At 36.7% G+C, this 24,500-nt stretch overlaps 4 protein-coding genes across 4 annotated transcripts in view; all 4 read left to right on the top strand.

Annotated features, from left to right (window-relative positions):
- Window positions 1-24,500, top strand: part of LOC127619613 (homeobox protein Hox-A1a-like) — a 49,538-nt gene that overhangs the window by 11,057 nt on the left and 13,981 nt on the right. The gene's annotated exons all lie outside the window — the stretch shown is intronic.
- LOC127619612 (homeobox protein Hox-A3a-like) overlaps window positions 1-24,500 on the top strand; it is a 30,673-nt gene that overhangs the window by 1,274 nt on the left and 4,899 nt on the right. The window contains 1 exon segment of the mRNA XM_052092523.1: window positions 10,950-11,059. The gene's annotated coding sequence lies outside the window, so the exon portion shown is untranslated.
- LOC127619614 (homeobox protein Hox-A5a-like) lies at window positions 433-10,484 on the top strand. The gene is made up of 3 exons (XM_052092525.1): window positions 433-630; window positions 7,291-9,070; window positions 9,377-10,484. Exons 2-3 carry the CDS (start codon window positions 8,509-8,511, stop codon window positions 9,619-9,621), a joined length of 807 nt encoding a protein of 268 aa, XP_051948485.1. The 5' UTR covers window positions 433-630; window positions 7,291-8,508; the 3' UTR covers window positions 9,622-10,484.
- Window positions 15,801-18,217, top strand: LOC127619615 (homeobox protein Hox-A4a-like). Its single transcript, XM_052092526.1, has 2 exons — window positions 15,801-16,303; window positions 16,784-18,217. Exons 1-2 carry the CDS (start codon window positions 15,892-15,894, stop codon window positions 17,107-17,109), a joined length of 738 nt encoding a protein of 245 aa, XP_051948486.1. The 5' UTR covers window positions 15,801-15,891; the 3' UTR covers window positions 17,110-18,217.

Raw genomic sequence — 24,500 nt, 5'->3', positions numbered from 1 at the left:
TTGCTGCTGGCGCCATTTTACAAAGAGAAGCATACAGAAAAAAAGTGTGTGTGTGTATAATATATATATATATATTATACACACACACACACACACTTTTTTTCTGTATATATATATATATATATATTATACACACACACACACACACACACTTTTTTTCTGTATGGTTCTCTTTGTAAAATGGCGCCAGCAGCAAACATTGCTACCCAGCCCCCCACCACTGTCATCCTCTATCTCAGAGAAGCTGTAAATCTGTTGCTGTGTATGAAAATTTACTACTCTGCCTTCCTTTATGAGGGACCATTAGGTCCTATTGGATACCAGTTAGTCACATGCTCCTAAGGCCACATGAGAGTGAACTTTTTATGCGTATGCGTCCGAACCTAAAATAGAGCTGCATTCTTCTCCTGACATTGCTTTGCCTAAGCAGGTTTTCCAGCATTTTTCGGTATAATTGTCTAAATTATTAGTTTTATTTAATTTCTACGGTAGTTTATAGTCTAACATGGAATTGGACATTGATAGAAAATTATCTAATAGAATTGCTCCTCCTGTTTGTCACGCTATTGCCGGATTGCGCAGCCATCTGAAGAGCTATCTTGCTTTTGTGGACCAAAAGACACACTGAACGTAAGGATTTACTTTTTTTTTATTATATTATTTTTGTTATTACGACATCTCTGGGAACTATTTTTAACTTTGTTGTGTTTATGTGAGAATAAAGACCAACATATATAGTAACTAAAAGCTATACTTGTAGGGTAATATAAACTAACGTTAAATTTCATTGTTTTTGTTTTGGCTGGTGGTGTTTGTGCTGATGTTGCAGTTTGTTGCTTGTTTTCCAAGAGGGATATGGGGTGAAAACGGCATGGTAGCTGACTGTAGTCATATGTGTGTGTGTGTGTGTGTGGTCATAATAACTGCCTGTTTTATTTTTGTTTTTAGCCTACTGTCTATTTTATTTGACGTGTCAAATATTGATCATGTCGTGATGAAAATAATATTTGATAAAACTTTCTAATTTTGAAAGAAAGGAGAAGACCGGTTTTAATTCCTTTTTTTTTTCAACAACAGGAGCAGTTTTTATTGCACAAGCAAAATAGTATTTAAAGAAACACCTTAATGACCGTGGAGCGAAATTCGTCAATTTTTGCTGTATTTTGGATGTGTTGACAACATTTTGTTTCATTTTTATAAAACTATCTTTAGCTGACACTGCATCGTAATTTGTCTTATTTACTCAGGTGTAGGGAAAGCATCATGTCATTTGAACAATGTTCGAGGTATTATAATCCATGTAAATAAGACAGAATATTTATTAGGAGTAGGTGTGCAATATTACATTGAACTAAAATATTGTGACAAGGTAAACTGTACCTCAAAACTACCGCTTGATGGCGATAAATCTCGCAGGTTGCAGACGCAAGTGGGTTCACTTGTACAAGCAAACACACTGCCTGGCCCAAAAAAAAGTCGCCGTTTGGATTTAAATGAGCAGATACTTAAGAGCCTATGATTGGATCATTATTGCAGTGATTAATACGTTTCACTGGAATTGGGTTAAAAACTTTCTAACCTGGAAGGATAGTGGTGAACTGTCAGCTTCACAGAAGAAATTTGATCGGAGATCACTAAAACGCTTTAAGTCACATAAGTTGAATATCTGGCTATATTTAATAGTGAAAGTAGCATTTCCACATGCACGATGTGACACGAATTTTTAGTACTACAAGTAAAGGCCACAAGAAAGCCACTTGTTAGTGTAGGCTAATCAGAAAAATCAGCTAATCAGCCTTGTTCCCCTGTAACCAGATTGGACTGTGGAGCAATGAAAAAAGGTCACATGGTCTGATGAGTTGAGTTTTACCCTATTCCAAATTGATGAGTGCATCAGAGTAAGAAGGGAAGTGCATGAAGCAATATACCCATCATGCATAGTGGCCACTGTACAGGCCTCTGGAGGCAGTGCTATGATCTGGGGTTGCTTCAATTGGTCAGGTCTAGTCTCAGCAACTTATGTGGCAATAAAATGAAGTCCGCTGACTACCTGAATGTTCTGAAAGACCAGGTTATCCCATCAATGGATTTTTTTCTTCCCTGGGCATATTCCAGGATGACATTAACAAGATTCATCGGGTTCATATTGTGAAAGAGTTGTTCAGGGAGCATGAGGAATAATTTTCACACATGAATTGGCCACCACAGAGACCTGACCTTAACCCTTAAGTCTTTGGGATGTGCTGGAGAAGACTTTATAAAGTGATTGGACTCTCCTGTCATCAATACAACATCTCGGCCAAAAATGTATCTCTGAATGGAAATAAATGTCGGGACGTTGCATAAGGTTTTTGAAACAATGCCATGACGAATGTGCACTGTAATCAAAGCTAAAAGCGGTCCAACTAAATATTAGATATAAATATTATAATTTTTTATTATTATAGCCAAGCAGTGTATCCCATAAATTTTTCCAGATCCTATAGATATACACAGTTTTCAAAAGTGTTACTTTTTGTTTTTAAGAGCCGAGTTGGTTTACATCTGAAAGATAGGCCTATGTAATAGCAGAATGGATCTCATGTTTATTTAAGGGGAATTATATATTAAAAAGCCAACACACTTAAACATTGATGTAATGTCTAATATTTAAATAATCCTATTTGTACTGCCAGATTGAAAAACACATGTTGAAATTCAAATGATTAAATTGGCCATTGTCGATTTCATTTTATAATAATATGTAGTATGCAGTAGCCTACCAGTTTGTGTAGGCCTTTTCATACAAAATTGCTTTGAATTTTTTTTTAAGTTGTTTTTTCCCATTATACATTATGCTAAATTGCTTTTACCACGTGAGTGAGAAGCTCTCCAAAAATGAGGTATAGGCCTTGCTAATGTTGTAATTAGGGGAGAATGGAGCTTGTTTTCACATTAATATATCTTTCAGGTTTTTAATCAAAAGGTTAACTTAAAGCTGACAAACTGTTATCTGGATTATATATATTTTCATAAGTGGAGGAAAGTCGTCGCGTGTTTTAAACATTGAAATAAAGTTTGAATTTACAGCCATGGGTGCTCTCGCCCAAAATGTTGTGCAGCAGTGTTGTCTTCCTAATCAACTGCTTAATTGGTAAATCCCTTAAGTGCACTTTATAATTATAAATAGGACTACAGTAAACAACTTCGAACTTTTCCTTTGCCAGGTAAATTTAAGTTACAAAAGAAAGCTATAAAGTTACAATGATGAGCGATTCTAAGGCTCTTAAATATTATTTTTTCCCAAAAAGGCAAAAAACAAAACAAAACAAAAAAAAAAACATGAATGCTCTCTACTTAATAATAATCATTGTCTGAAGCGGTGACATTTCTGAATATCTTTTCTTAAATTCAGACCATATTGGCATGCTGGGAGAGCTTAGCCAAGCTGGGGAACCAAACTATACAAGAAGACTAGTGGCAGAGCCAGGAATTTTATACAGGGGTGGTCGGGCTGGGGACAGCAATCACTCTGGGTGGCACAGAAAAATACAAACAAAAATACTGAGCTGTTTTAAGTGCCCACAACACAACATTGTATAATAAATTGCATTTGTTTTTAAAGGAATAGTTAACCCAGAAATTAAAATGTTGTAATTTACTCTCACCCTCATGTTGTTCCTAACACGTATGACTTCCGTGGAACACAAAAGGAAGGTTAGCTGTTTGGTTGATTATCTTTTTTTATTTTACATGCTTTTTATTTATTTGTTTTTCATTTATTCAGTTAATCAGATTGAAAAAGTAACCCTTAATTCTTGTTACTGTGTATCAGTCACATTTACTTATGAAGCTGCAAGTAAACATCATCAGAGGGGGCAAAATTAGTCAGTACACTTACAGGGGAGTATACTGAAGTATACTGAAGTTGTGCCTCAGATTCTTCTTGCTGGAAAAATAATTCTATATCTGTCTTAATTTAATGTCCCTTGCGCCTATGCAAAAACAAAACATATCAGCTTTACTGAATCAACAAGTTTTAATAAAATTTTAAAGAGTAAATTTAAATGAATGTATTCTTCAGCAGGTTAGATTGTGTTTGCTTTTTCCACATTTATCTAAAATGAACCATATTGCTCAATTTAAAGTTATTAAATGTGTTATAAAACCCTGTATCATATATTTCATGTTCAAAATTATTAGAAACATAATTTTACTTAATTTTGCATTAATTTTACCCCCCCCCCTAAATGTAAATGTGGGAACTGGCAACCCGATCTTGTGAAAAATCGTACATAATATAGGAGTTGGCTATTTCATATAGTCTTACACGATGTTGTTCGCATAAACTCGTTTGACTTCATCGCATGCAAATTCCCTGGATGTAATGCGGAAGTAAGCACGAGTTCCGCTCACGAGGCATTAAGGACATACTTATTAATATTATGCCCTTACCCAAACCCCTTATCTAAACTTAACCAGGAAGCTGTTGTGTGTGACAGAAGCAAGTAATTGTTTCACATTAGATGGAAACTATGTCCAGCGACATCATTGGCTGTAGTTAAAGTCATAGGAATTCAAACTAGTGAAGTCGCACGACATCATACGAATTATCCAAATTTAGAAAAGTCGTATGAATCCTGACGATTTTGTCGTGAGTGTATTGGAACTAGTTTACAAGCTGTTGTTTTTGTGCAAAATTTGGGGAACATAAAGGAAACAAAACAAAATTTCTATATGATTTTATGACCTTACATGATAAGACAGGGTATGTTCAAGTGCAGGACTCACGTGCTCACTCACTCATACAATTGTGCCAGGACCGGAAGCTGGACATCTTCACTTGCGCGTTGAAAACACGGTGACTCTCGCGAGACCGCACATGCGGCGCTTGCAGCTAAATTTTATCTCGCAGGAGATTTCAGTTCAAGGGTTCTCATCATAAATATCACCGAAAACTTACGTTTAATTGGTGCACGCACCTGAAAAGTCGTAAAGTCGTAAAGGGATACTCGTCTTCAAGAAAAAACTTTTAAGAAAAAAAATATATATATATATTGAAAATGTCTTTGTGAGAGGGGTGGCCAGGGTTGTGTCCATGGTGGCCGTTTTCATCTCCTAGTCCCGCCCTGATTTTTTTCTGCAGGGGTGAAACTCTGTTTCAGTGACAAGAAGATGCTTATATTTAAACTACATTAAAGGGGTCATGACATGGTTTTTTTTAATTGTATTATTATGTTCCCTTAGGTGCAATTATAGTATTAATATATATTTTTTTTAAGAAAAACTTTTAAAATCTAGTGATTTATGACCTTTTCCCACCCTGTTTCTCATCCTCTGATTCAAACAGTCTGTTTTGGGGGCGTTTTCCATTTAAGACTTCAGTGTTAACGCCCACTGTTATGATTGGCTAACGTCAGTGCCTATGTATCAATTATTGACGCCCCCAGCCAGAACAATATGCAAGTAAACTAAGTAAAAACACTGTGATTATTCATAATGAATGAAATTGCGCTTTAAAAAGTAGTTTAAAGTTTAAAATAGATTACTTACAGTTTGCGTCGTCGTTGTTCCCAGAATAGTCGGCACGGACTTATCTTTGAGCAACAGATTTCTGGCAAAGCCAGCATCATATTGAGATTTGTTCTCAAAACAGTCATCCTTAAAATGTACAGAACAAACGCTTAAGTTAACACTGCCGTGACTGGGTCGATCCGCAAAAAATAAACTGCATCCATTTTTCCCTGGCGTCTGGATCTTTCGGCAGCTTATTCAGAGGTTTTGTTTGACCACAGCCAGGAACAGCACATCTGTGTGGCATCGTAATTTTCCTGTGCACAAGTAGTCTCTGTCAGAGCTCGCTGTCCATCGACTGAACACTTGTGAGGCGCACGGCGATACTGAAATGAGCGTAGTTGTCTTGCGCTTATAGCGTAGTTATCTTGTGCTGGAGGCGGTCATATGCAAACGCTGGTACGTCACTTCTAACCGACACGTCACTTCTAACCATGAATCCAGAACGAGCTGTATTTTGAGCTTGATTAAATAAATGATTCGTTTAGAATGGGGAGGACGTCTTAAAATATTAAACTTGCAGGACGTTTTAATGATACAAAGACCTCTTATATACCAAAAGATCAAGGCAAATTTGGTTTCTCATGTCATGACCCCTTTAATACATTTTTATCAAAGTTAAGCCAATGTAGGCCTATATCCGAGAGTGAAAAACGTGTTTCTAAAAATAAACCTATAACACTGCTCTGCATGCGCATGCTACGTGATAGGCCTGAATTTACAGACAGACAATATGGCATATGCAGGCTTACTTTTGATAAGCATAAGTAACTATTTGAAATTGAGAGATGAAATTTAATTATCTTAAATGGTGTGATTTGCAACATTATCTGGCAACCCAGAATAGTGCCGAGTTCGAAATGGCATCTGTTTCTGACATATAATAACACGAGTAAGTGTAGTGCGATTTCCGAACTCGGCCCATGACTGGGCTTCCAGATAACCCTAAATCTAATCCATTTATATCATAGGTAGACGTCTAGTGCAGTATTTGTTTAATAATGTAAGGCAATTGCTAAATGCTACAGACTAGGCTATTGTCAGTAGAAGTCAGTAGTAACCTGCCACTGGAGAAGGAGGTGCTCATTTAGCGCACATTCACTCCAATTTCATTTATTTTTATTTATGAAATGTGAACGCTTGAAGGTTCACACAATTATGGGTTTTTAAACCGCATTATGCATGCCATACCTGAATTTACACTATATAAATGAGATATTTTGGAGTGGCATAGCCTAATAGATGAAGTTTGACACAGGCTCATATCCTTAATGTTTTACAAGAAACAAGTGACCCTGACCCGAGTGAGACCCTGACCCGAGTCACTAAATATGTTACCAAATCGTACAGAAGTACTAGATTTGGCATGTTTCATTGTAGCACGATAAAAAAGGGGCGGATTTAGGCATGGGCGATATGGGCAGCCGCCTGGGGCTGCATGGTTAATATAACATGTTAAAAAGGCTTTCTGCACATGTGGCGTGATATGGCTGAACATAACACAATAAGCTTAAACTATGGGAATAAATGTTCTTATTAAATTATATGAATTTGACAAGACATACATGACCCTGCAATAGTTTTAAACTTAAATTGACCTAAATAATTAAACAGAAGACTACTTGACACTGTAAAAGTTTATAAATAAGTAGTGTATATTAACAAAATAAATTGGAATGAGTGTGCTAAAGAACGTCCTCTTCCATCATCCTCTTTTCCTTCAATGTTCTGCTCCAGGGACCTACAGTACATGGCTACCCTGTTGAATCTGGTTTCTCAAGGTTTTTTCTCTCCACCAACAACCATCTGATGATTTTTCTTTCCTTGCCAGTCGCATTTAGCTTACTCACTGGGGGCTTAAAGACATTAAAGCATGACCTCTTTTAAAGTTGCTTTGAAACGATGTGCATTGTCAAAAGCGCTTTAAAAATAAAAATGACCTGACAAATTAATGGACATATTGGAAAAAGTTGAAGCCTTAGTTCAGCATCGTATGACCTGGGTGAGCTCCCGTAACGATGGACTTGGTTTCTACATAATAACAAGCGTTTTGGTTTGGGAAACAGTCATTACTCAGTTATAAATTAACGTAGGCCTACGACGTTAGTTAAGATGATCTTTAAAGCGTAAATTGCAACGCTATCGAAAAATCCATCTCTAATCTTTTAGGTGGCAGATTGTCCCTTTAATCGATTCTTTTAAAAGACCCAAATTTAATCCAACCATATAATGGATTAAGAATGTCCTCAAGCCAGATAAATCAAACTAAATCATTCCAATACAGAAAAAACAAAGAAATAGGTGTACTTGATTTGAATTTCTTTTCAGATTTTTAATTGGCAACCTATAATCGACATTAAATTATCCTTTGTATTTACATTTTATATAATTGTTGAAGACGGTGTTTATTGAAAACATCTAGATGCTTGTGTCTCTGAATTGGCTGAATCCGTAAGCTATTCGTGTTATTGTGCAGGTCACGACGCATTGTTTCGGCAGATATAATTTTTCTACTGCAGTGTCGTTACCCTTTGAATGACCTCGCCGCATGCTCTATTCGAGGTTGACGCTCAATGGGAGTGCCGCCTTTAACCAGAGGGTGGCGCGCGGCCACAATCTTTAACCGAGCCTACAACAGCTATTCGGTAAAACTCTGATTGCGCGCTCCACCCTTATTTCCTGCTTATGCGTGAGTTTACCACTGGAGGTCACAGAACAGGATTTACGACTGGTCAACAAAAACACGTGACTTAAGCCGTACCCCATATTTGGGAGCCTACGTAAGGCAGCATTAAGTCTGTCTCAACTCATTTCCATAATTCATCATAAATTGTGCAAGGGTGCAATAGAAGCTCAAAACCATCAAGAGAAACAAATCAAACACACACGGTATTGTTCTCTCCACAACAGAAGTTACAGTGATTAAAATAATTATAAGGTAATTATTGTCAACCAATGAGCTCTTATTTTATGAACTCATTCTGCGGTCGCTATCCAAATGGCGCGGACTACCCCTTACATAACTATGGAGATCACAGCTCAAGTGGCCAATATAGAGATTCTACGGGCATGCATGCGGATAGGTATAGCTTTGGCTACAATGGAATGGATCTCAGCACCGGGCGCTCTACCACCGGGCACTTTCTCTCATCTGATGAGCGAGCTCAAAACTACACAGACAGTCCAACTGCGACGCCTGTCCAGTACAATCGACCGGTAACAACGAGCAGCGTTGAGTCCCAGTCGTCTTCCTCTGACCCTTTCCCCTGCTCGTCCTTAGCCAAATCTCCTGCCAGCAAGCCCCCACAACGCGCCCTGAGAACCTCACTACCGAACACCAGTGGCTCTGTGACCAAAAGTGTTGGGGCTGTTCTCAGTTGCGAGGACATTTCTAAAGCATCCAGCACCATGGAAGAAGAAAAACCAGAGGGAAGTGCGCAGACAGCCTCACAGAATGTTTCCGACACGCAGCAGCCACAGATTTATCCATGGATGCGAAAACTTCACATAAGTCATGGTAAACTGCAAACATACACTTCTGCTCTTTTCTGTTTTTAGGTTAGACTGATTTTTGAAGTGAGGTGTGATGCCCCTATGTCCCTTTATAATACGCCACAAAATCAGTTTGGGACGTCTATGCTTATAAGTTAATTAAAATAATTTTTATGTCCATGAGCGTGGCATGCTTTTAAGATTGGCGCATGACAGTTTAACGTGTATTTATTTTTCTTCTGCAATGTTGTAGTAGCCTATATTATACTATTAAAGTGATAATATTAAACTTTTTTTTTTATTATTTTTTATTTATTTTTTTTTATAACAGACAGTTTGGCCGGACCGGAGGGGAAAAGGGCAAGGACATCCTACACACGATATCAGACACTTGAGCTTGAGAAGGAGTTCCACTTCAACCGGTACCTGACACGTCGCCGACGAATTGAGATTGCACACACGCTCTGTCTCTCGGAGAGACAAATCAAAATATGGTTTCAAAACCGCAGAATGAAATGGAAAAAGGACAACAAGTTGAAGAGCATGAGTATGGCAGCTGCCGGTTACCGGCCCTGAGATGTGTGTGTGTGTGTGTGTGTGTGTGTGTGTGTGTGTGTGTGTGTGTGTGTGTGTGTGTGTGTGTGTGTGTGTGTGTGTGTGTGTGTGTGTGTGTGTGTGTGTGTGTGTGTGTGTGTGTGTGTGTCCTATTTCCTTACCAATACTTTTGTTCCTCATAACAAAGGGCATGAAGGTTATGGGCTTTTCCCATTTCGTGAAAGACTTTCCATGCACGACAAATGTAAAGCCATGTTTTTCGGCTTTGTCCAGTAAAAAAAAAAAAAATCTAAATGTTTTCATGAACTGTTGCTAATGTGTGTCTATCTTTGCACTGTTTTAGAAAAATAAATAGTTTTGACGAAAAATGTTTGAAGTTTCTGAAAGATGCATTTAAGAACTTGTAAAACAATTAAGTTGGACTTTTACGAAAAAAAGATTTAGTTGTTGTTTTTATGTCTTCTGATGTGTAAATGTACATTTTGTATATAATGTATTTATTTTAATTTGATATCTAATGTCGATTTATTTTTTAGTCATCTTGAAGTTGTAATTGTTTCTGTACTTGAAGCTGTAATGTCGTCATTTGTGTTCTGTTCAAATATTTCTGTTCAGACCTGTCTGCATATTTGTGGGTTGTGTGTGTGTTTTACGTTTTCAAATGTTGGACAACATGTGTTGGACCTTGTGAATTTTGAATGATAACTGGAATTGAATGATATAGAAAACTCTCAATACTGCTAATGGTGAATAAAATGATCATGTCAATAAATTTTTTACTTTAAATATTAGATCTCAATGTTGTCAGGTTTGCTTTTTGCCGAGTGTAATATGCAAGTCATTGATGTACGAATAGAACATTAATTGTTATGCAATTATTTAATTTCAAGTTGATAAAGAGCACAGTGCCCTGCACGATATGATGTCTTTATTTCTGTAAATGTTTGTTTCTAGTATGGGCTCTGGCAGTTCAACAGGTATGAGACTCATTAATAACCATTTTAACCGTTGTGCAAGGGGGCACTTATGATCCCCTTGCCAACCTCTCGGCAGGCGTCCACGCCCAAACTCTTGTTTTCTCCGAAAAGCTGGACAGAGTTTTGATATTCAAACTTTACTAGACCTTGTGCCATTCCTGTTCCGCCACATAGGCGGGTAAGATATATAAGGAGGCTTGGTTCATGAATTAGATCGTAAAAATGAGCGAGTCGGGAGATAGGCTCACTGGTCATAAAACAGTCACGTGATGGCCATTAAAGTCAGTTTTTATGGTTTTGGGGAGTCGACACAATATCGCAAATAAAGTTTAATCGCACTGACGTGGAGCTTCGTTTACTTTTTCTCTGCAGACCGTAGAGGTGTTCCTTGACTGCCTCCACAACTGTTTCTGATACACCAGTTGCTATGGAATGGAAACATGTCGGCCGGATTCATTTGGGTGGAAGAGGGTCAGCTCATGGTAAGTTAAGTTGTTTTTTTTTTCGTTCTTGCGCTGCTATTAAAATACGTTTCTTCAGACCTTTAGTGAAACAATGAGTAGAACATTTATGCGCTCAGTTCCCACTGTGTTAATGAAGATTTGCACTGTGAGGAGGCTACTTAGATAGTAGGGGATTACTTGTCTGTAATTGCTTCCGTTTTACGGTAACATTTCAGTTTGCATCTGGGCAAAGAATAAGATTTGTGAACATTTCTTTGATGAGAAAAGGTCAGTTTAGTAGATGTTATTGCACAGATTTGTCTCCAGCCAGGCCTGTCGCAAAGTCTTGAAAGGAATCTCACAAATAATGATACTTAAATTCAGCTAATTGTTGTTACAAATCTGAAGACGGTAACGGCTTACGTTCATTTTCCAGTACATGTATTGGCCATCTCTTGCTTTATTCGGAGTGTGGATTTTGACATCCTTTTGTTTAAGTAACAGAATTATTTCTATCAATCAATCTATGTATGATTTCGGACTGCTGTAAAATTGTGCTCTCTACATTTTGCCATCGAAAGTATAGGCTTCAAGATCCTGATGTGATTAAAAACACTAACCAGCATCATGGTTTTCTTAATAATAAACCAAACAAACCAACATGGGTTTTAATTTTGTCTTCACCAATACATTAAAACTAATTGAAACGCATTATTGTATTTGCATGCCCGAGTTGAGGAAATGGGCATATCCGCATATTTAAACTGAATTGCAAGGGCGAGTGGGAGATTGACAGAATTCGTTAGACAATGTGGGGGAGAAAGAGACTGAAGAAAAATGTCTTCGCTCCTGGTTCAACGCGAGGTCAGAAGCGGCAGGAAGATGAATGTGCACACGCTGCAAACAACCAGCAGAGCTCGCTTTTGGCCAAGTTCAGTGTCACCCTCATGGGCTCTCCTTTTCCCTGTAAGGATAGAAAATATAAATGGAAAGAATAATAACTCCCACATACACCTTTAATAACAAGGACTCACAGTATGTGAAAATGGTTTACCTATCTGGATGCAGCATGAATCTCAGTAGAATGAAATTGATTGCTAGGCCAAGCTGTCGGCAAATATAAAGGTTGCTTGATAACGTATTAATATGTTTGTTCTCACAACACTGTAATTAATGGAAGGTATAGAAGGTGTTCTACAAGAAACAAGAAAGAAATAAAGATAGAAAGAAAGAAAAGGAACGAAAGATATTGATGAGTTCGAAGGCTTGTTTGTTTCCATGTGTTATTTGTGTTTGTTTGAGAGAGAATGAGACTTTAAAGGGAGGGGGAGGGCTGGGGTCAAAAGTTTACATCAGAACACGTAGCTGTCATCTGTTCTAGAAGAGCGCAGTGCCACTTTTATAATGGCACAAAAGATGGAATAGCTGTGAATCCCGCGAGTTGAGTTCTGAGCTAACCTCGCAGTGAACTCTGCAAGCTGGGTGACCCTAGGTTGGCATCCCCAAGAGACTACCTCTTTCGCCTCTAAAGCCAAAGATTGAGTATTCAGGTTTTATTAATGGGTTTGATTGGTGAATTTCCTTTGAATAAATCGCATTTGGTGACCAAAAATGTCGACGGGACATTTGCATTTAGGATTGATAATCTTTCCGCAATGAACTTCTTTGTTTCCATAGGTCTGAAGCGTTGAATTCAGCTTCAGTGAAAAGCTTGTCTGGGTATTTGAAAACTTAACATTCGTTAGGTTTAATTAAGGAAAAATAAAAAAAACAATACATCGTTTTAGGTTTCGTCTTAACCTTTAAAAAGAACAAGGTCGAAACGGAATGTTTTATAAAGTTGCTTGGAATTGCCTACAAAAAATGATTTAATACAAATTCAACATTTTTAGAATGTTGCCTCTCTGGAACAAATTTTGTCCAAACATATATATATATATATATATATATATATATATATATATATATATATATATATATATATATATATATATATATATAGGCCTATATTAACTTTTATTGCTTATTTGTTATATATTGCGGTTGGACATTGTTCGAATGAGAAATACTCAAATATGTAGTATATCTTTAAAGAACACTTCAAAATCCATCTGTCACCTAGAGAGAACACTTAAATTTGTATTTAAGACCACATTGGAAATTATTCTTATAGCCATTAGTTCAGATTGCATATAATTAACACCGGATTAATTCGGATTAAAATCTGCAGAGTCGTGCTGGACTGTATAATTTAATAAAATATATAAAGCTAATTGCAAAAAATATGTTTATATATATTAAATATATATATATATATAATTAGAATTTTTTGTTATTGATATATAGCCTATATCTTACAAACAGTGATATAAACACGACTGAATTATACACATTTGTATATGTAAAACTCGTTCAAAGCAAGTAAATTCGTCAAATCTCAATCTTACAGAAGACGCGATGTCAAACCTTGTAATCTAATTTAGATATTTTTATCCCGTTATATAAGGAACATTTTTATTTGTGAGATTTTCAGGTATGCATGATCTAATTTTTTCTGCTTTCCTCATAAATGGTTTGTTTTTACTTGTTCACATGGTGATATTGCCGCAAGTTTAAATGTAGGATTTTAGCTTTGTACTCAAACTAGAGAGTACACAAAGTATTTAATTAATAACAGACGTCGAGGTATCATTTTATATGGGCTTCAGAAAACTAAACCTGGCCTGCAGTTGATAACCACTGGTTACAACCGTTCGCTTAGAAGGCTTTTATATAATAAAATGTGACATAATACTTTTAACAACAGTTACAATAATATTAGTAGTTAATAATATTTGTGCCTAAAATCTTCTCTTTGTTAATAGAAGCATAGATATAGCATTTTTGGAAAGGGAAGGCCAATGGTTTACTAATGGATTGCAATAACGGCTTATTTATTTTACATATTTATGTTATTTATTTTGTTAGTTTAAAACCACCGACCTCCAGAAGGACCGCTTATAATTCTCTGTGGGATTATTCCAATTGGAGAAGCGAAGTCCAAGGCCGGGGTAAACGCAAGGTCACTGCGTCTAACAAATATGAAAATGTCACCTTTTCAGAGGGCACGCCTTGTTGTTTAACAAAGACTGTCAATGAGCAAGATTAATAAGTGGCGAAATGGAAACTGAGTCACCGAGGGGTCAAACCGACGTTATCTCTATGGCTATTAAAGAAGGACGCTAAAACAGTGCGGAGCGGTTGTGAAGCTGTGGCTCACATAGCTGAGTTAAGACAAATTCGTGAAGCTTCGGTTGATGCTTAAAGTTTTCAGTTCGGGCTAGGTGTTGCTTTACTACAAAGAAATGTAAAGGAAAATGAAACATTACTTGAGCTTTGGGAACTACCTGTCGCAAGAAGGTGGTGTTATTATTTTCGTTTATCTGGGCAGGCACCCAAGGTCAGGGATGTTATTTTATACAAGGTAGGCCTTTTGCATTATTTGTAGAGTTCATTTGAACATTAGAACTGAGGTCCAATGTTGTTATTTATTTCACAGGAAAGGTGAAAGAGTTTAAACTCAATTTATTTAGCATTAGACATTGCAGCCGCTTTTAAAGATATTGAATAATTTTCCTTTGTCTTGGACCATTCATATATTTGTATGAATCAGATTGATCTAGTAATCACTGCCTGTGTCTCATAACTGAATACGACAAATAATACAAATAGAAAGTTAAATTCAAAGTTGACATGATGTAATCTCACTCCAATAAAGTGGGGTTAGGCGAAATACAGTATGAGCCACGGTGCATCCGAACATTTCAGGTCTTTACAACACACAACACCGTTTCGAGTCCACACAATTAATAGAGTCACATTCACAACTGAGGTGAAGGAAAGTCGTGTAAATGAGATGTCCAGCTCATGTGTAAACAAATAAATAAAATAAACATATATAAATTCGAAGCAATAAAATAATATTTCTCAAATTTCAGTTACATCATGGTACTTCTGTCCCAATGCCAATGGGAAAAATAGGACATGTATTTTTTAGACGAATTTCTTTTTTTTTTTGTTTTTTTTTTTTGCAGTTTTTTTTTTAAAGGTGAGATTTTTTTCCACAGTTCTGACAAATTCGCTAATGGCGAGTCGCATTTACCATTTAGCAAATAATTCCTTTGATGATCTGTCTAGTAAGTCTGTGGGGAGGAATATCCGTGGTTGAACCCCGAAAATCAAGTCTAGTAATTTTATTGAAATGTTAAAAGACATGTTAAATTAGCAAATATTTGTTGTTGTCTGCTTTTAAACAGTATTTGTGCCTTCCATTAACAGGTGCATACATAATCATTATGAGCAAAGCCCACTGATCCAGTTGCTTTTGTGAAAGTGGTTGTTAGCCTTCATGAAGCTTATTTTGAGGAATATATAGAAATTGGAAGGTTACCATGTTTAAATTGCATGTCGAGGTTGTATTATCATCAGAAAGGGCATCATCACTTCAAGGAGATTCTTCCACGATAAATCACGACATCTGTTGCACTCGTTTCTCACTATATCATGCGTATTAATATACATCTTATGCATTCAGTCAACTGTTTCGTCTTCCATACGAGGTAATGGTAGCTACATCTAATTATTTTCGGGTATATTTTGATTCAATAACAAAATCAGAAGCATAGACAGACGGCCCGGACAAATTTTCGTTGTGCTGGTGTCTGGCCTGCTATTGGTGGTTGTTTACGCGATGCCCACAGGAGGCGCTGATTGGTCGTATTCCTCACGTGACCGACCAACTTTGTACATTTGACAGGCGAGTAGGTGGGTTTTAGAGAGATCAGAAAAACGACAGCGCGATAAAAATTAGAATTGTTGCACTTCACAAATTAATGATCATGAGCTCCTACTTGATCAATTCAAATTACATCGAACCTTCTTTTCCACCCTGCGAGGAATATCAGCAGAACGGCTACATGCCCATGCCCTCTGATTATTATGAGCGGCCGAAAGACTCGGGCTTCCCCCATCACGAGGAGGCATCATTCCCGCGATCAAACTACCACGAGCCAAGCTATGATTACGGTAATGTGGCAACTAACGGTCTCAACGATTTCACCGACCGTCAGCACGCGCAACCTCATACCGTTCCGCAGAATCATGGACCCCACCTCAGTACGGAGAGCTGTGCTAGTTCAACTACAAACAAGGATTGCAGCCTTGAGACAGATGCTCTTCCAGGCACACAGAAGGGTAAGGAGCCGGTGGTGTATCCCTGGATGAAAAAGGTCCATGTTAATACCGGTAAGTAATTTGCTTAGGCAATACAAGCTCTTAAAACCCTGTGGAGGGCGTTCGTCGTAAGGCATGTAGCGATCATACCCAGTAATAATTGCTCATTTGGACGATTTACTGCCTCCGAGATGAAGTCCCGGCGATTAGGAGTTCTTCCTAATTTTATTTATTACTTGAGTTTCCGCTGGGCCATTAAAGATGCTTTATCGTTGACAACATTCAGAGCAACCAGTACTTTTAATTTAGCAACTTTTCTTAGAGGCTTTGAATCATGCTGGCTGCAAAGCTACCAAATTAGTTGGCAGCGTGTGAATGGAATCTGTCTGCGAAGAAAGACTCATGTCCATCTTCTCATTCACTCAAGTAATTTTTAAGTCATTTGTATTGTTCTTCAAAATATTTAGTGAGCGTACCTAATTATCTGGCATCCTCGCACCAAAAACGGAGAATGTCAATAACACCTTCCCGGTTATGTGTTTGTGTATTTAGTGACCGCCAGCTACTCTGGAGGAGTGCCCAAGAGGTCTCGCACCGCCTACACGCGCCAGCAAGCTCTTGAGCTTGAGAAAGAGTTCCACTTTAACCGATACCTGACTCGACGTCGACGAGTGGAGATCGCACACACAATGTGTCTTTCTGAGCGTCAGGTAAAAATCTGGTTTCAGAACCGCCGTATGAAGTGGAAAAAAGACCACAAGCTGCCAAATACAAAGATCCGCTCTTCGAGTTCTGCACCATCCAACCATCACGTGAAAATGGACGCCACTCAGCAGCAGCAAACACTACTTCCTACGCCGTGTTCCTCGAACCTATAGTTTTAGAACCACATCGGCAAAAACGGAACTGAACAAGAAAGAAGAACACAAAGCCGTATTGGGATACTTCACAGGGTTACTTTTTATTCAATGTTCTATGAGGCCACCTTCCCAACCTCCTCCACTTCCCAACCTCTCTAATTTGAGCTGGACGCACCCTTACTGTATAATTAGATGTTTTTTTCTAATGGAACAATATAGTGTACTTTAACTTGGAAAATGGATTACGTTCTCTGTCTTTAACCGAGGTATACCCAGTCTTGTGTGTGAAGATCAACCCTGATGTGTGTACAAATCACTTTGACATTTTAACATGAAGGCACAAGTATATAGGAACAATTTCCGAGGGTTAGTCATCATATTTGTCTTAGTCCCGTATTTTAGTGTATTATCTGTATTTACGCCATCAAAGCTGTGAATATTCGTGTATTTGGTTATTTGTATATTGGTGAATGATGTCAATATGTTTAAGTAAGCCTGTATGTAAAGTAACTGTTACAGTGGAAATAATAAATATGAGTTTTATTGTGTATTATCCCTGTAGGCTAATCCATGGATTAGACTAAGGTGATAGAGGGTTTTACCTTTACCGTATTTTACATTATACTGTTTTATTCCAACGTATATTCGCCTATCCATAAAATGCTATGTTTATATAAACCAGGCCTTTTCGACCGTTTGCAATTCACGTATGGAATGGGAAATTTACAGCAACTTTCCACTTTGGACCGCAAAAAATTCAAAAAGCTATTTAGGACAAAAGTTTACGTTTAGTTATTTTATTTCCAAGAAACTATGACATCATATGAAAATAAATACGTTTTACAAACGAAAATACTTTGCCAGCAAACTTGTGACGTATGTTTACGTTATTATTTTTTGCAGGAATTTATTAATTTTGAACCATGTAATGGAGTAGGCTAGGCCTTCAATATAAAATTCAACGGGGTGAGTGATTAATCTTCACAAGATACAATGTCGTTATTTTTTCAGAGGTATTGGCTATATCTAAATATCTGTCTGTTATAATCTGAAAAAATATATAACTGTTTGAACTACAACCAAAGCTGAAAGCTAATAAATCTAAACGACACTTTGAAATATTAGTGATGGCACTCAACATTTGTTAACATTTAACAATGATTAATAGTACAAATAAACCTTGGCTTTTAAAGACATTTTTATCCGTTTTCAGGACAAGATAATCTTAGAATTTCTTTTTAAAATTGATATCCATTTTGATTTGTTATGAATTATAATTGTGCTGTGCATCAAACATCAGGATGTATTGAAATAACGAACAGAATTAGCTTACTGGGTTTTAAACTACTGTGGGGTTCATGCAGAGGGCACAAGGGAGCTAACCAATCATCAAACTGAAGCACTGTGTGCGACCTCTTAACCTCTGACCTCGCCATATTCAGGACCCTCTAGAACATAGGCCTGTTCTCCACCAATGCATATAGGACAGTAGTGGAACTTGAATATTATATATTTGTCCATTTTGTGAGAGACAAAAACATGTAGTCTGTAGCTAACCTAATTTGTGTGCCTTTTTTTACATGAATATAAAATATTAGACTATTATTTATTTGTTTAAATGTGTAAAACACTTGTTTTAACATTTGTTTCTAACAGAGACTGCAGAAAAGCTCATTTAAATTTTTGATTATGGAAAAGTATGTGTCCTTAAATTTACTGTAGATATGGTTGACAAGTTATGTGATGTGACATTCTGCTCAAGGGCATAGCAGTCATGGGGGATGTGGGGGACACGTCCCCTGCACTCTTTAAAAGGTGATTTTGTCCCCTGCAGTTTTCCAAGCTAAATCCATACAGAGTCCAAATTGTGGATTTGTATACAGTATTATTTGCGTTTTGTTACTTTGGGCTGATTGAGCAACCATCCAGCCAATCACAGGTGAGTTTCTTGAGCTTAAACAACTCTTATTTAAAACGCCTTCAGTCAGACAGTCTAGTAAACACAGCTCCATTCATTTCTACAAAGTTGCTTTCAACAATGCTCATTTATCCACGTTTTTTAATCTGCATTTAGGTTGATCTAAATGAATAATCTATATATGAGGATCACACTAACAAGAGTTATTTATCGGCATATCGTTCTTGATTGGCAGCATTATGTGAAATGCACTGCAGAAAAAACAAAGGACAATCCTTCTTTTAAGCACACATTGTAAGTGGAGTTTATATCAGCGCATGAGTCTTCATTAAGTTATGCTTTTTATATGTTTGTGAAGTTATAGTTTGATTCTTTCTTTTTGCCAATTTAAGCAGATTACTAGATCTGTGTTAAATTTGTAAAGCTATTTTTAAAATCAGCTCCTGTTTTTTTTTACCTGTATGTTTACCTCTAAAAAATATATCTGCTGTGTTCTTAAAACACTTGGGCATTTTTCTGAAGTGAATATATATGTAGACATGATTTTTGATACATGAAAACTTACAGACGGTATTGAAACGCATTATTATTATTATAAGATTATTATTGTTGTCTTTTGTTAAAAGTCTTGCTCTTCAGCTCACAAACTGTAAGGAAATAGTAGATTTGCTTTGTTCTTATAATGCTTAAAACCTCTAATAAAGTCTCCTTATAGGTCTGTAGACATAAAGTTTTAAGGTTTAAAATTTACTTTTGAAACACAAGACACTCTTTTGTCACCACCTTCTTGCATCATCAGAAATGGTCAATTAATCATTAAATGTATCTGAAGGAATGTTGGTGAACGTAGTCAAAACATTTGGATAAATTTAAATCCCACAATGCACAAGCATAAAATTGGCATTATTGCAATTGATTAAATAATTTATTCAGGACCAGCTTGTGCTCAGTGTTTTATTGTCATGTGTGAAACAGAAGCAAGTTCTCCACAAGATGCCCTTTATCTTTGCAGCAAATTTAGCAAAGTTTTGCAATTATTTACTTGAATCTTTACTTTAAATATTAAAAGTAATATATATATATATATATATATATATATATATATATATATATATATATATATATATAATCAATCTTATAAATGTATATATACTGTAATACATTTATACTGCACTGTAACTGTTGGGTCTTTGCGAGTCACCTACTGACATCTGTGACCCCCCCAAACACACACACCTAAATTTCACTTAATTATAAAAAATAAAAAAAATTCAGATACAAAAAACCGTTGTAGTATATTGCCTGGAATAGTCTGTTTGTTCCGTCTAGGACATGTCCATTACCCAATAAAGCTTGAAGCTTTTGATATCAGACGCACGCATTTACGAATAAGTTTAACCATACTGATTTAACTTAAACTGCAATCCATTATCATTGAATCCGATCTTGACCGACAGGAAATGTTAACTTCGGTCACGACTCCCGTATACTCTGAAGTCACCTCTCAATCCACTGTACTTAATTTTTAATTGACTGGCTCACATGACCTTATTAAATAATAGATACCTCCCGGTCAGAAATAGACTCTGAATGTTCGGCAGGATTTTTCATTTTGCCGTTGACCGACCACTCATCGAGACAACTCATAATCCTCTAGCTCCTGAAACTCTTTCGGTCAACCTTCAAAATGTGCTAAACAGTAAGTAATTTAAGATATTTCCAATCTAACTTACAAAGTTATAAATGAAAACTTTGCACAGTGTTGTACGTGTCTAACGTTTGATAGGCGTAGTTAGGTGAACTAAACACACGTTTTCTCATTGTAGTTATCTCATAACTTCCTTTTGGCACATTTTCCATACGTATTTCTTTCAGAGGGACGTCATTCAAGTGTAGTGGTCACTTTATCTACAGACGTTTTCAACACAAGGGACTGAGGATTTCTATTAGGAAAGGGTGCTCGTCTTTTTTGCTAGTCATCAGCTGGATATTTAACTACCATATAAAGGCTACATGGAATAGTTTCAGGCCGATCTGGATGTTCCTCGCGACTCATTGATAGGATTGTAAACAATTTCAGTACCTCAGGTCGAAATCTGTTTTGGTAAATATAAACACATTTCAAACCTAACAACAACAACAAGAATTCATTATGAAGTTGTTCATAAGCCACTAAAGAAATTCACTGAGCATTGAAGGGTGCATGGAAATGTACCCTTTTCAGTCTAAAGTGTAAGGCACAAATAAGTGAAGGCCATAGAAAATCTTAGTTCAAGCTTCACATCTTTTAATGCATTCTCAAATAAACGTTATTTGGACTCATGGGCACAACCATTTGGCACCCCAAACCATTGCCGTTTTCAATCGCACCATCACAAATGTTCAGCTTTCATGATAGCCGCAGCAAATGCACGGGGAATTTATTTTGCAGTGTGGCAGTAATTTTGGTTTTGGGTTAAAAGCTCAAAATGTTGGAATTGAGAACGGATTTTATCTGTAGCCTGGCGAAGTTGGTCTGAGGTTCTCGTTTTATGAATAAAAAAAAAAAAAAAAAGAAGACAAAAAAATTCGTCCAAAGACCGTGCTGCCCCTTTTTACTTTGTGTGACATCGGTATTCATGTACTTGGTGCTGGGGTCAGTCAGAAGTTCAGAAGCCATGCTGAAATGTGCGAGAAGCATTCAGACAAAGCCAAACGACTTCGGTAGGTCCTCGTTCCGTCTCACAACACCGCAGAGCTGTTCCTAGTGAGCAGACAAGTGAACACACTATAATGAAATAGCTTAACAAAAAATGTAAAAAACAGAAGCAAGTCCGATTTTACCGGGGTTTTTTCTTTAACATGGTTTACTCCGTTGGATGAGCTTTCAGCCCAAACACTCTGCTGCCGGAAAAAAAAGCACCAAATGGTGGTAAAGAGCAACCCTTTCTTTTCGGGAGGGGTGTATTTCTTTTGTTTGTTAAGATGGTCCTGTAATATCACCGCTCTGTAAAAAAAATTGTCAAAACTGTATCTTATGACTCTTTTAACTAAATGTTATGGGGTCTGCTATATATTCTGGTTAGTAAGCACTCTAAAGTCAGAGTAGATGCTTGGAAGATCCGTTGATCCCACGAAATCCCAGGACTTCCATTCGCGGTCTTTGTTGACTAGTGCACCATAATCACCGAGAGAGGGCCACATTGCTCACACGAGAGTAGCCTACTGTTTCCGTTCATATTGGTATATTTTTTAAAGTATGTTGTAAGTATTCATCATTTGGATGATGTATATTACAATTGAGACAACGAAGTACATTTTGAGAGACCAGAATACAAACTAGGAAACAAAGGAAAGATCTCTATCAATGCATGTTGTCTCATTCTCAGTAACAATAGCACATGTCGTCCAAAATATTTTTGCTTGCTGCCATGACCCCAAACACTACCTACACTACCACTATTCCACAACAGTTATAGGATTTTGTCCATAATCTGTGTTTCCTCTGCCTAAAACCTATTATTGAGGAAATTATTATGATGGAAGGGGTGGAAGAGGTCTGCTGCACTGCTGATTAAACTAGCCTACTTCACAAAAGTGGGGCCGGGTCATTGTGGACTTGCTGGAGAATCAGAGAGAGAGAGAGAGAGAGAGAGAGAGAGAAACTAAAAAGAACGAAAGATTGTTGTACGTTTTGCGGATGGTGTTATACAGCTGCCGTGAACGGATATGTTTTTCCCCGCAGAAAAAGACAGAACGTCCTGCGCACCATGAGGATGGATTTTATTTTGATGTATTTCCGATGATTGTTCATTACTCTAGTGAATTAATGGGGCTCAAAGAAAAGGTCAGTATCCACAGACTGGCGGTTGAACACATGAGAGAGCTGAACTAAAGCACATCCGTTTGGTCTTCAATAATAAACTCAATTTAAACATATTAGATCATTCACTTTTATCTCTTAACTGGCACTTAAACAACCATTACACTTGAGCAAGCAAATCCTAGTTGTATCGTATCAATTTACATAAACGACACATTGTTTAATCAGACCAATATTGTATAATAAAATAAACTTAAATAGTTATTGTTTAATCTAGGAGTGCTCCCATTAGTTGTGTAAACGAATCTTTATAATAATCTACTTTATTTCCCAAACACTGAAGAACAGATGCTGTATATTTATGATCAGAAATACCATACTGTGTATGTATTTCACTAAATGTATAAAAGGGATAATCCAGAGCAATAGTTGACTGATTTTACGAAATAAAATCTTGTTTCCAAATACCGTTTTATTACAGTAATTTGTCATTACTTTTCAAAATTGAGATTACATTTGTCTACAAACCAGTTACCATTTTCTTTCACACCGTCATCGCCCACTTTTAGTTGTGTAGAATTTAATTTAATTGTATTTCTCTTTTAAAATGGACATTTTTATTATAAGTAGTTTTTCTTTGTATTAATCTGTCATTGTATTGCACGTGGACTCAAATTGGTCGTGTGTATATGTAAAGCCCTCTAGAGCATGTAAACTGGGGTTTCCCAGGAAGAATAAATCACAAGACACCGAATAAAGCTCCACAGAGCAATGGCGGCCTGTTTGTTGCGGAGGCTCGCATGGGAAACGAGGACATAAAAAAGAAGGACTAGCACGCTGCTGCGCCGAGGTCACGACGCACGAGTCTTGATTTATGGGCTGGGGGACTTAGGGCGGCCGCTGCATTTGCACGATACATTTATTTGCTTGACTGATTTATGGATGATGAATTCTTATTTTCACACGCGCATCTTTTTTTATATATATATTTTTATTTATTTAATAGCATTATTAAATAGATATTAATTTGATATTTTGCTTCTATTTGTAGGATTCTTAACTTATTATAACATACATTAGGTGTAGGCATGTTAGTAGAGCAAGTATTTGTATAAGCAAAACAAGAGCATTAAGTAAACAATTTTAAAATGTTACGTTTCGCTAGCTTTCGTGTTTGTTTATGTTAACATTAGATGCTTTATATAAAGAAAATAAGAATGCGTTATACGAAGGCAGTTTCTACTATACATGTATTTTACATTAATTTACATTCCAAATTTACATGAATACTTCACATGTTAGAATAATTGTAAATGAGTCACACACATGTACACCGTTTATCACACAACAATCGCATCTACTAAATTGTTGAGCTAATGGTGCCATTGAAATTGTTATTACTGTCTATATTTATTGTGTGAAAAGACAAAAATAAGTACAATATACAACTATTGTAACACTTTTATTTTCATCTTTAGTCGTAGATCTACAAAAAATGGTCTCATCTCTAAGCCTACGAAACACTGAGTTTTACTTAAGGTGAGCTTTAACTCTATTGTATTATACAACTATTACTACTATGTGATATCTATCTATCTATCTATCTATCTCATCTCATCTCTCTATCTACTCTCATCTCTCTCTCTCTCTCTCTCTCTCTCTCTCTATATATATATATATATCTATATA

This window comes from Xyrauchen texanus, chromosome 26 (assembly GCF_025860055.1).
Source record: "Xyrauchen texanus isolate HMW12.3.18 chromosome 26, RBS_HiC_50CHRs, whole genome shotgun sequence".
NCBI lineage: Eukaryota > Metazoa > Chordata > Actinopteri > Cypriniformes > Catostomidae > Xyrauchen > Xyrauchen texanus.
Note: the sequence above shows the minus strand (reverse complement) of the source record. Positions and strands in the feature narration are given on the sequence as shown.

Coding starts and splice junctions, on each gene's coding strand:
- LOC127619615 (XM_052092526.1), top strand. CDS start 15,892: ATGATCATGAGCTCCTACTTGATCAATTCAAATTACATCGAACCTTCT. Junction 16,304..16,783: donor AAAGGTCCATGTTAATACCG/GTAAGTAATTTG, acceptor TTGTGTATTTAG/TGACCGCCAGCTACTCTGGA.
- LOC127619614 (XM_052092525.1), top strand. CDS start 8,509: ATGAGCTCTTATTTTATGAACTCATTCTGCGGTCGCTATCCAAATGGC. Junction 9,071..9,376: donor AAAACTTCACATAAGTCATG/GTAAACTGCAAA, acceptor TTTTTATAACAG/ACAGTTTGGCCGGACCGGAG.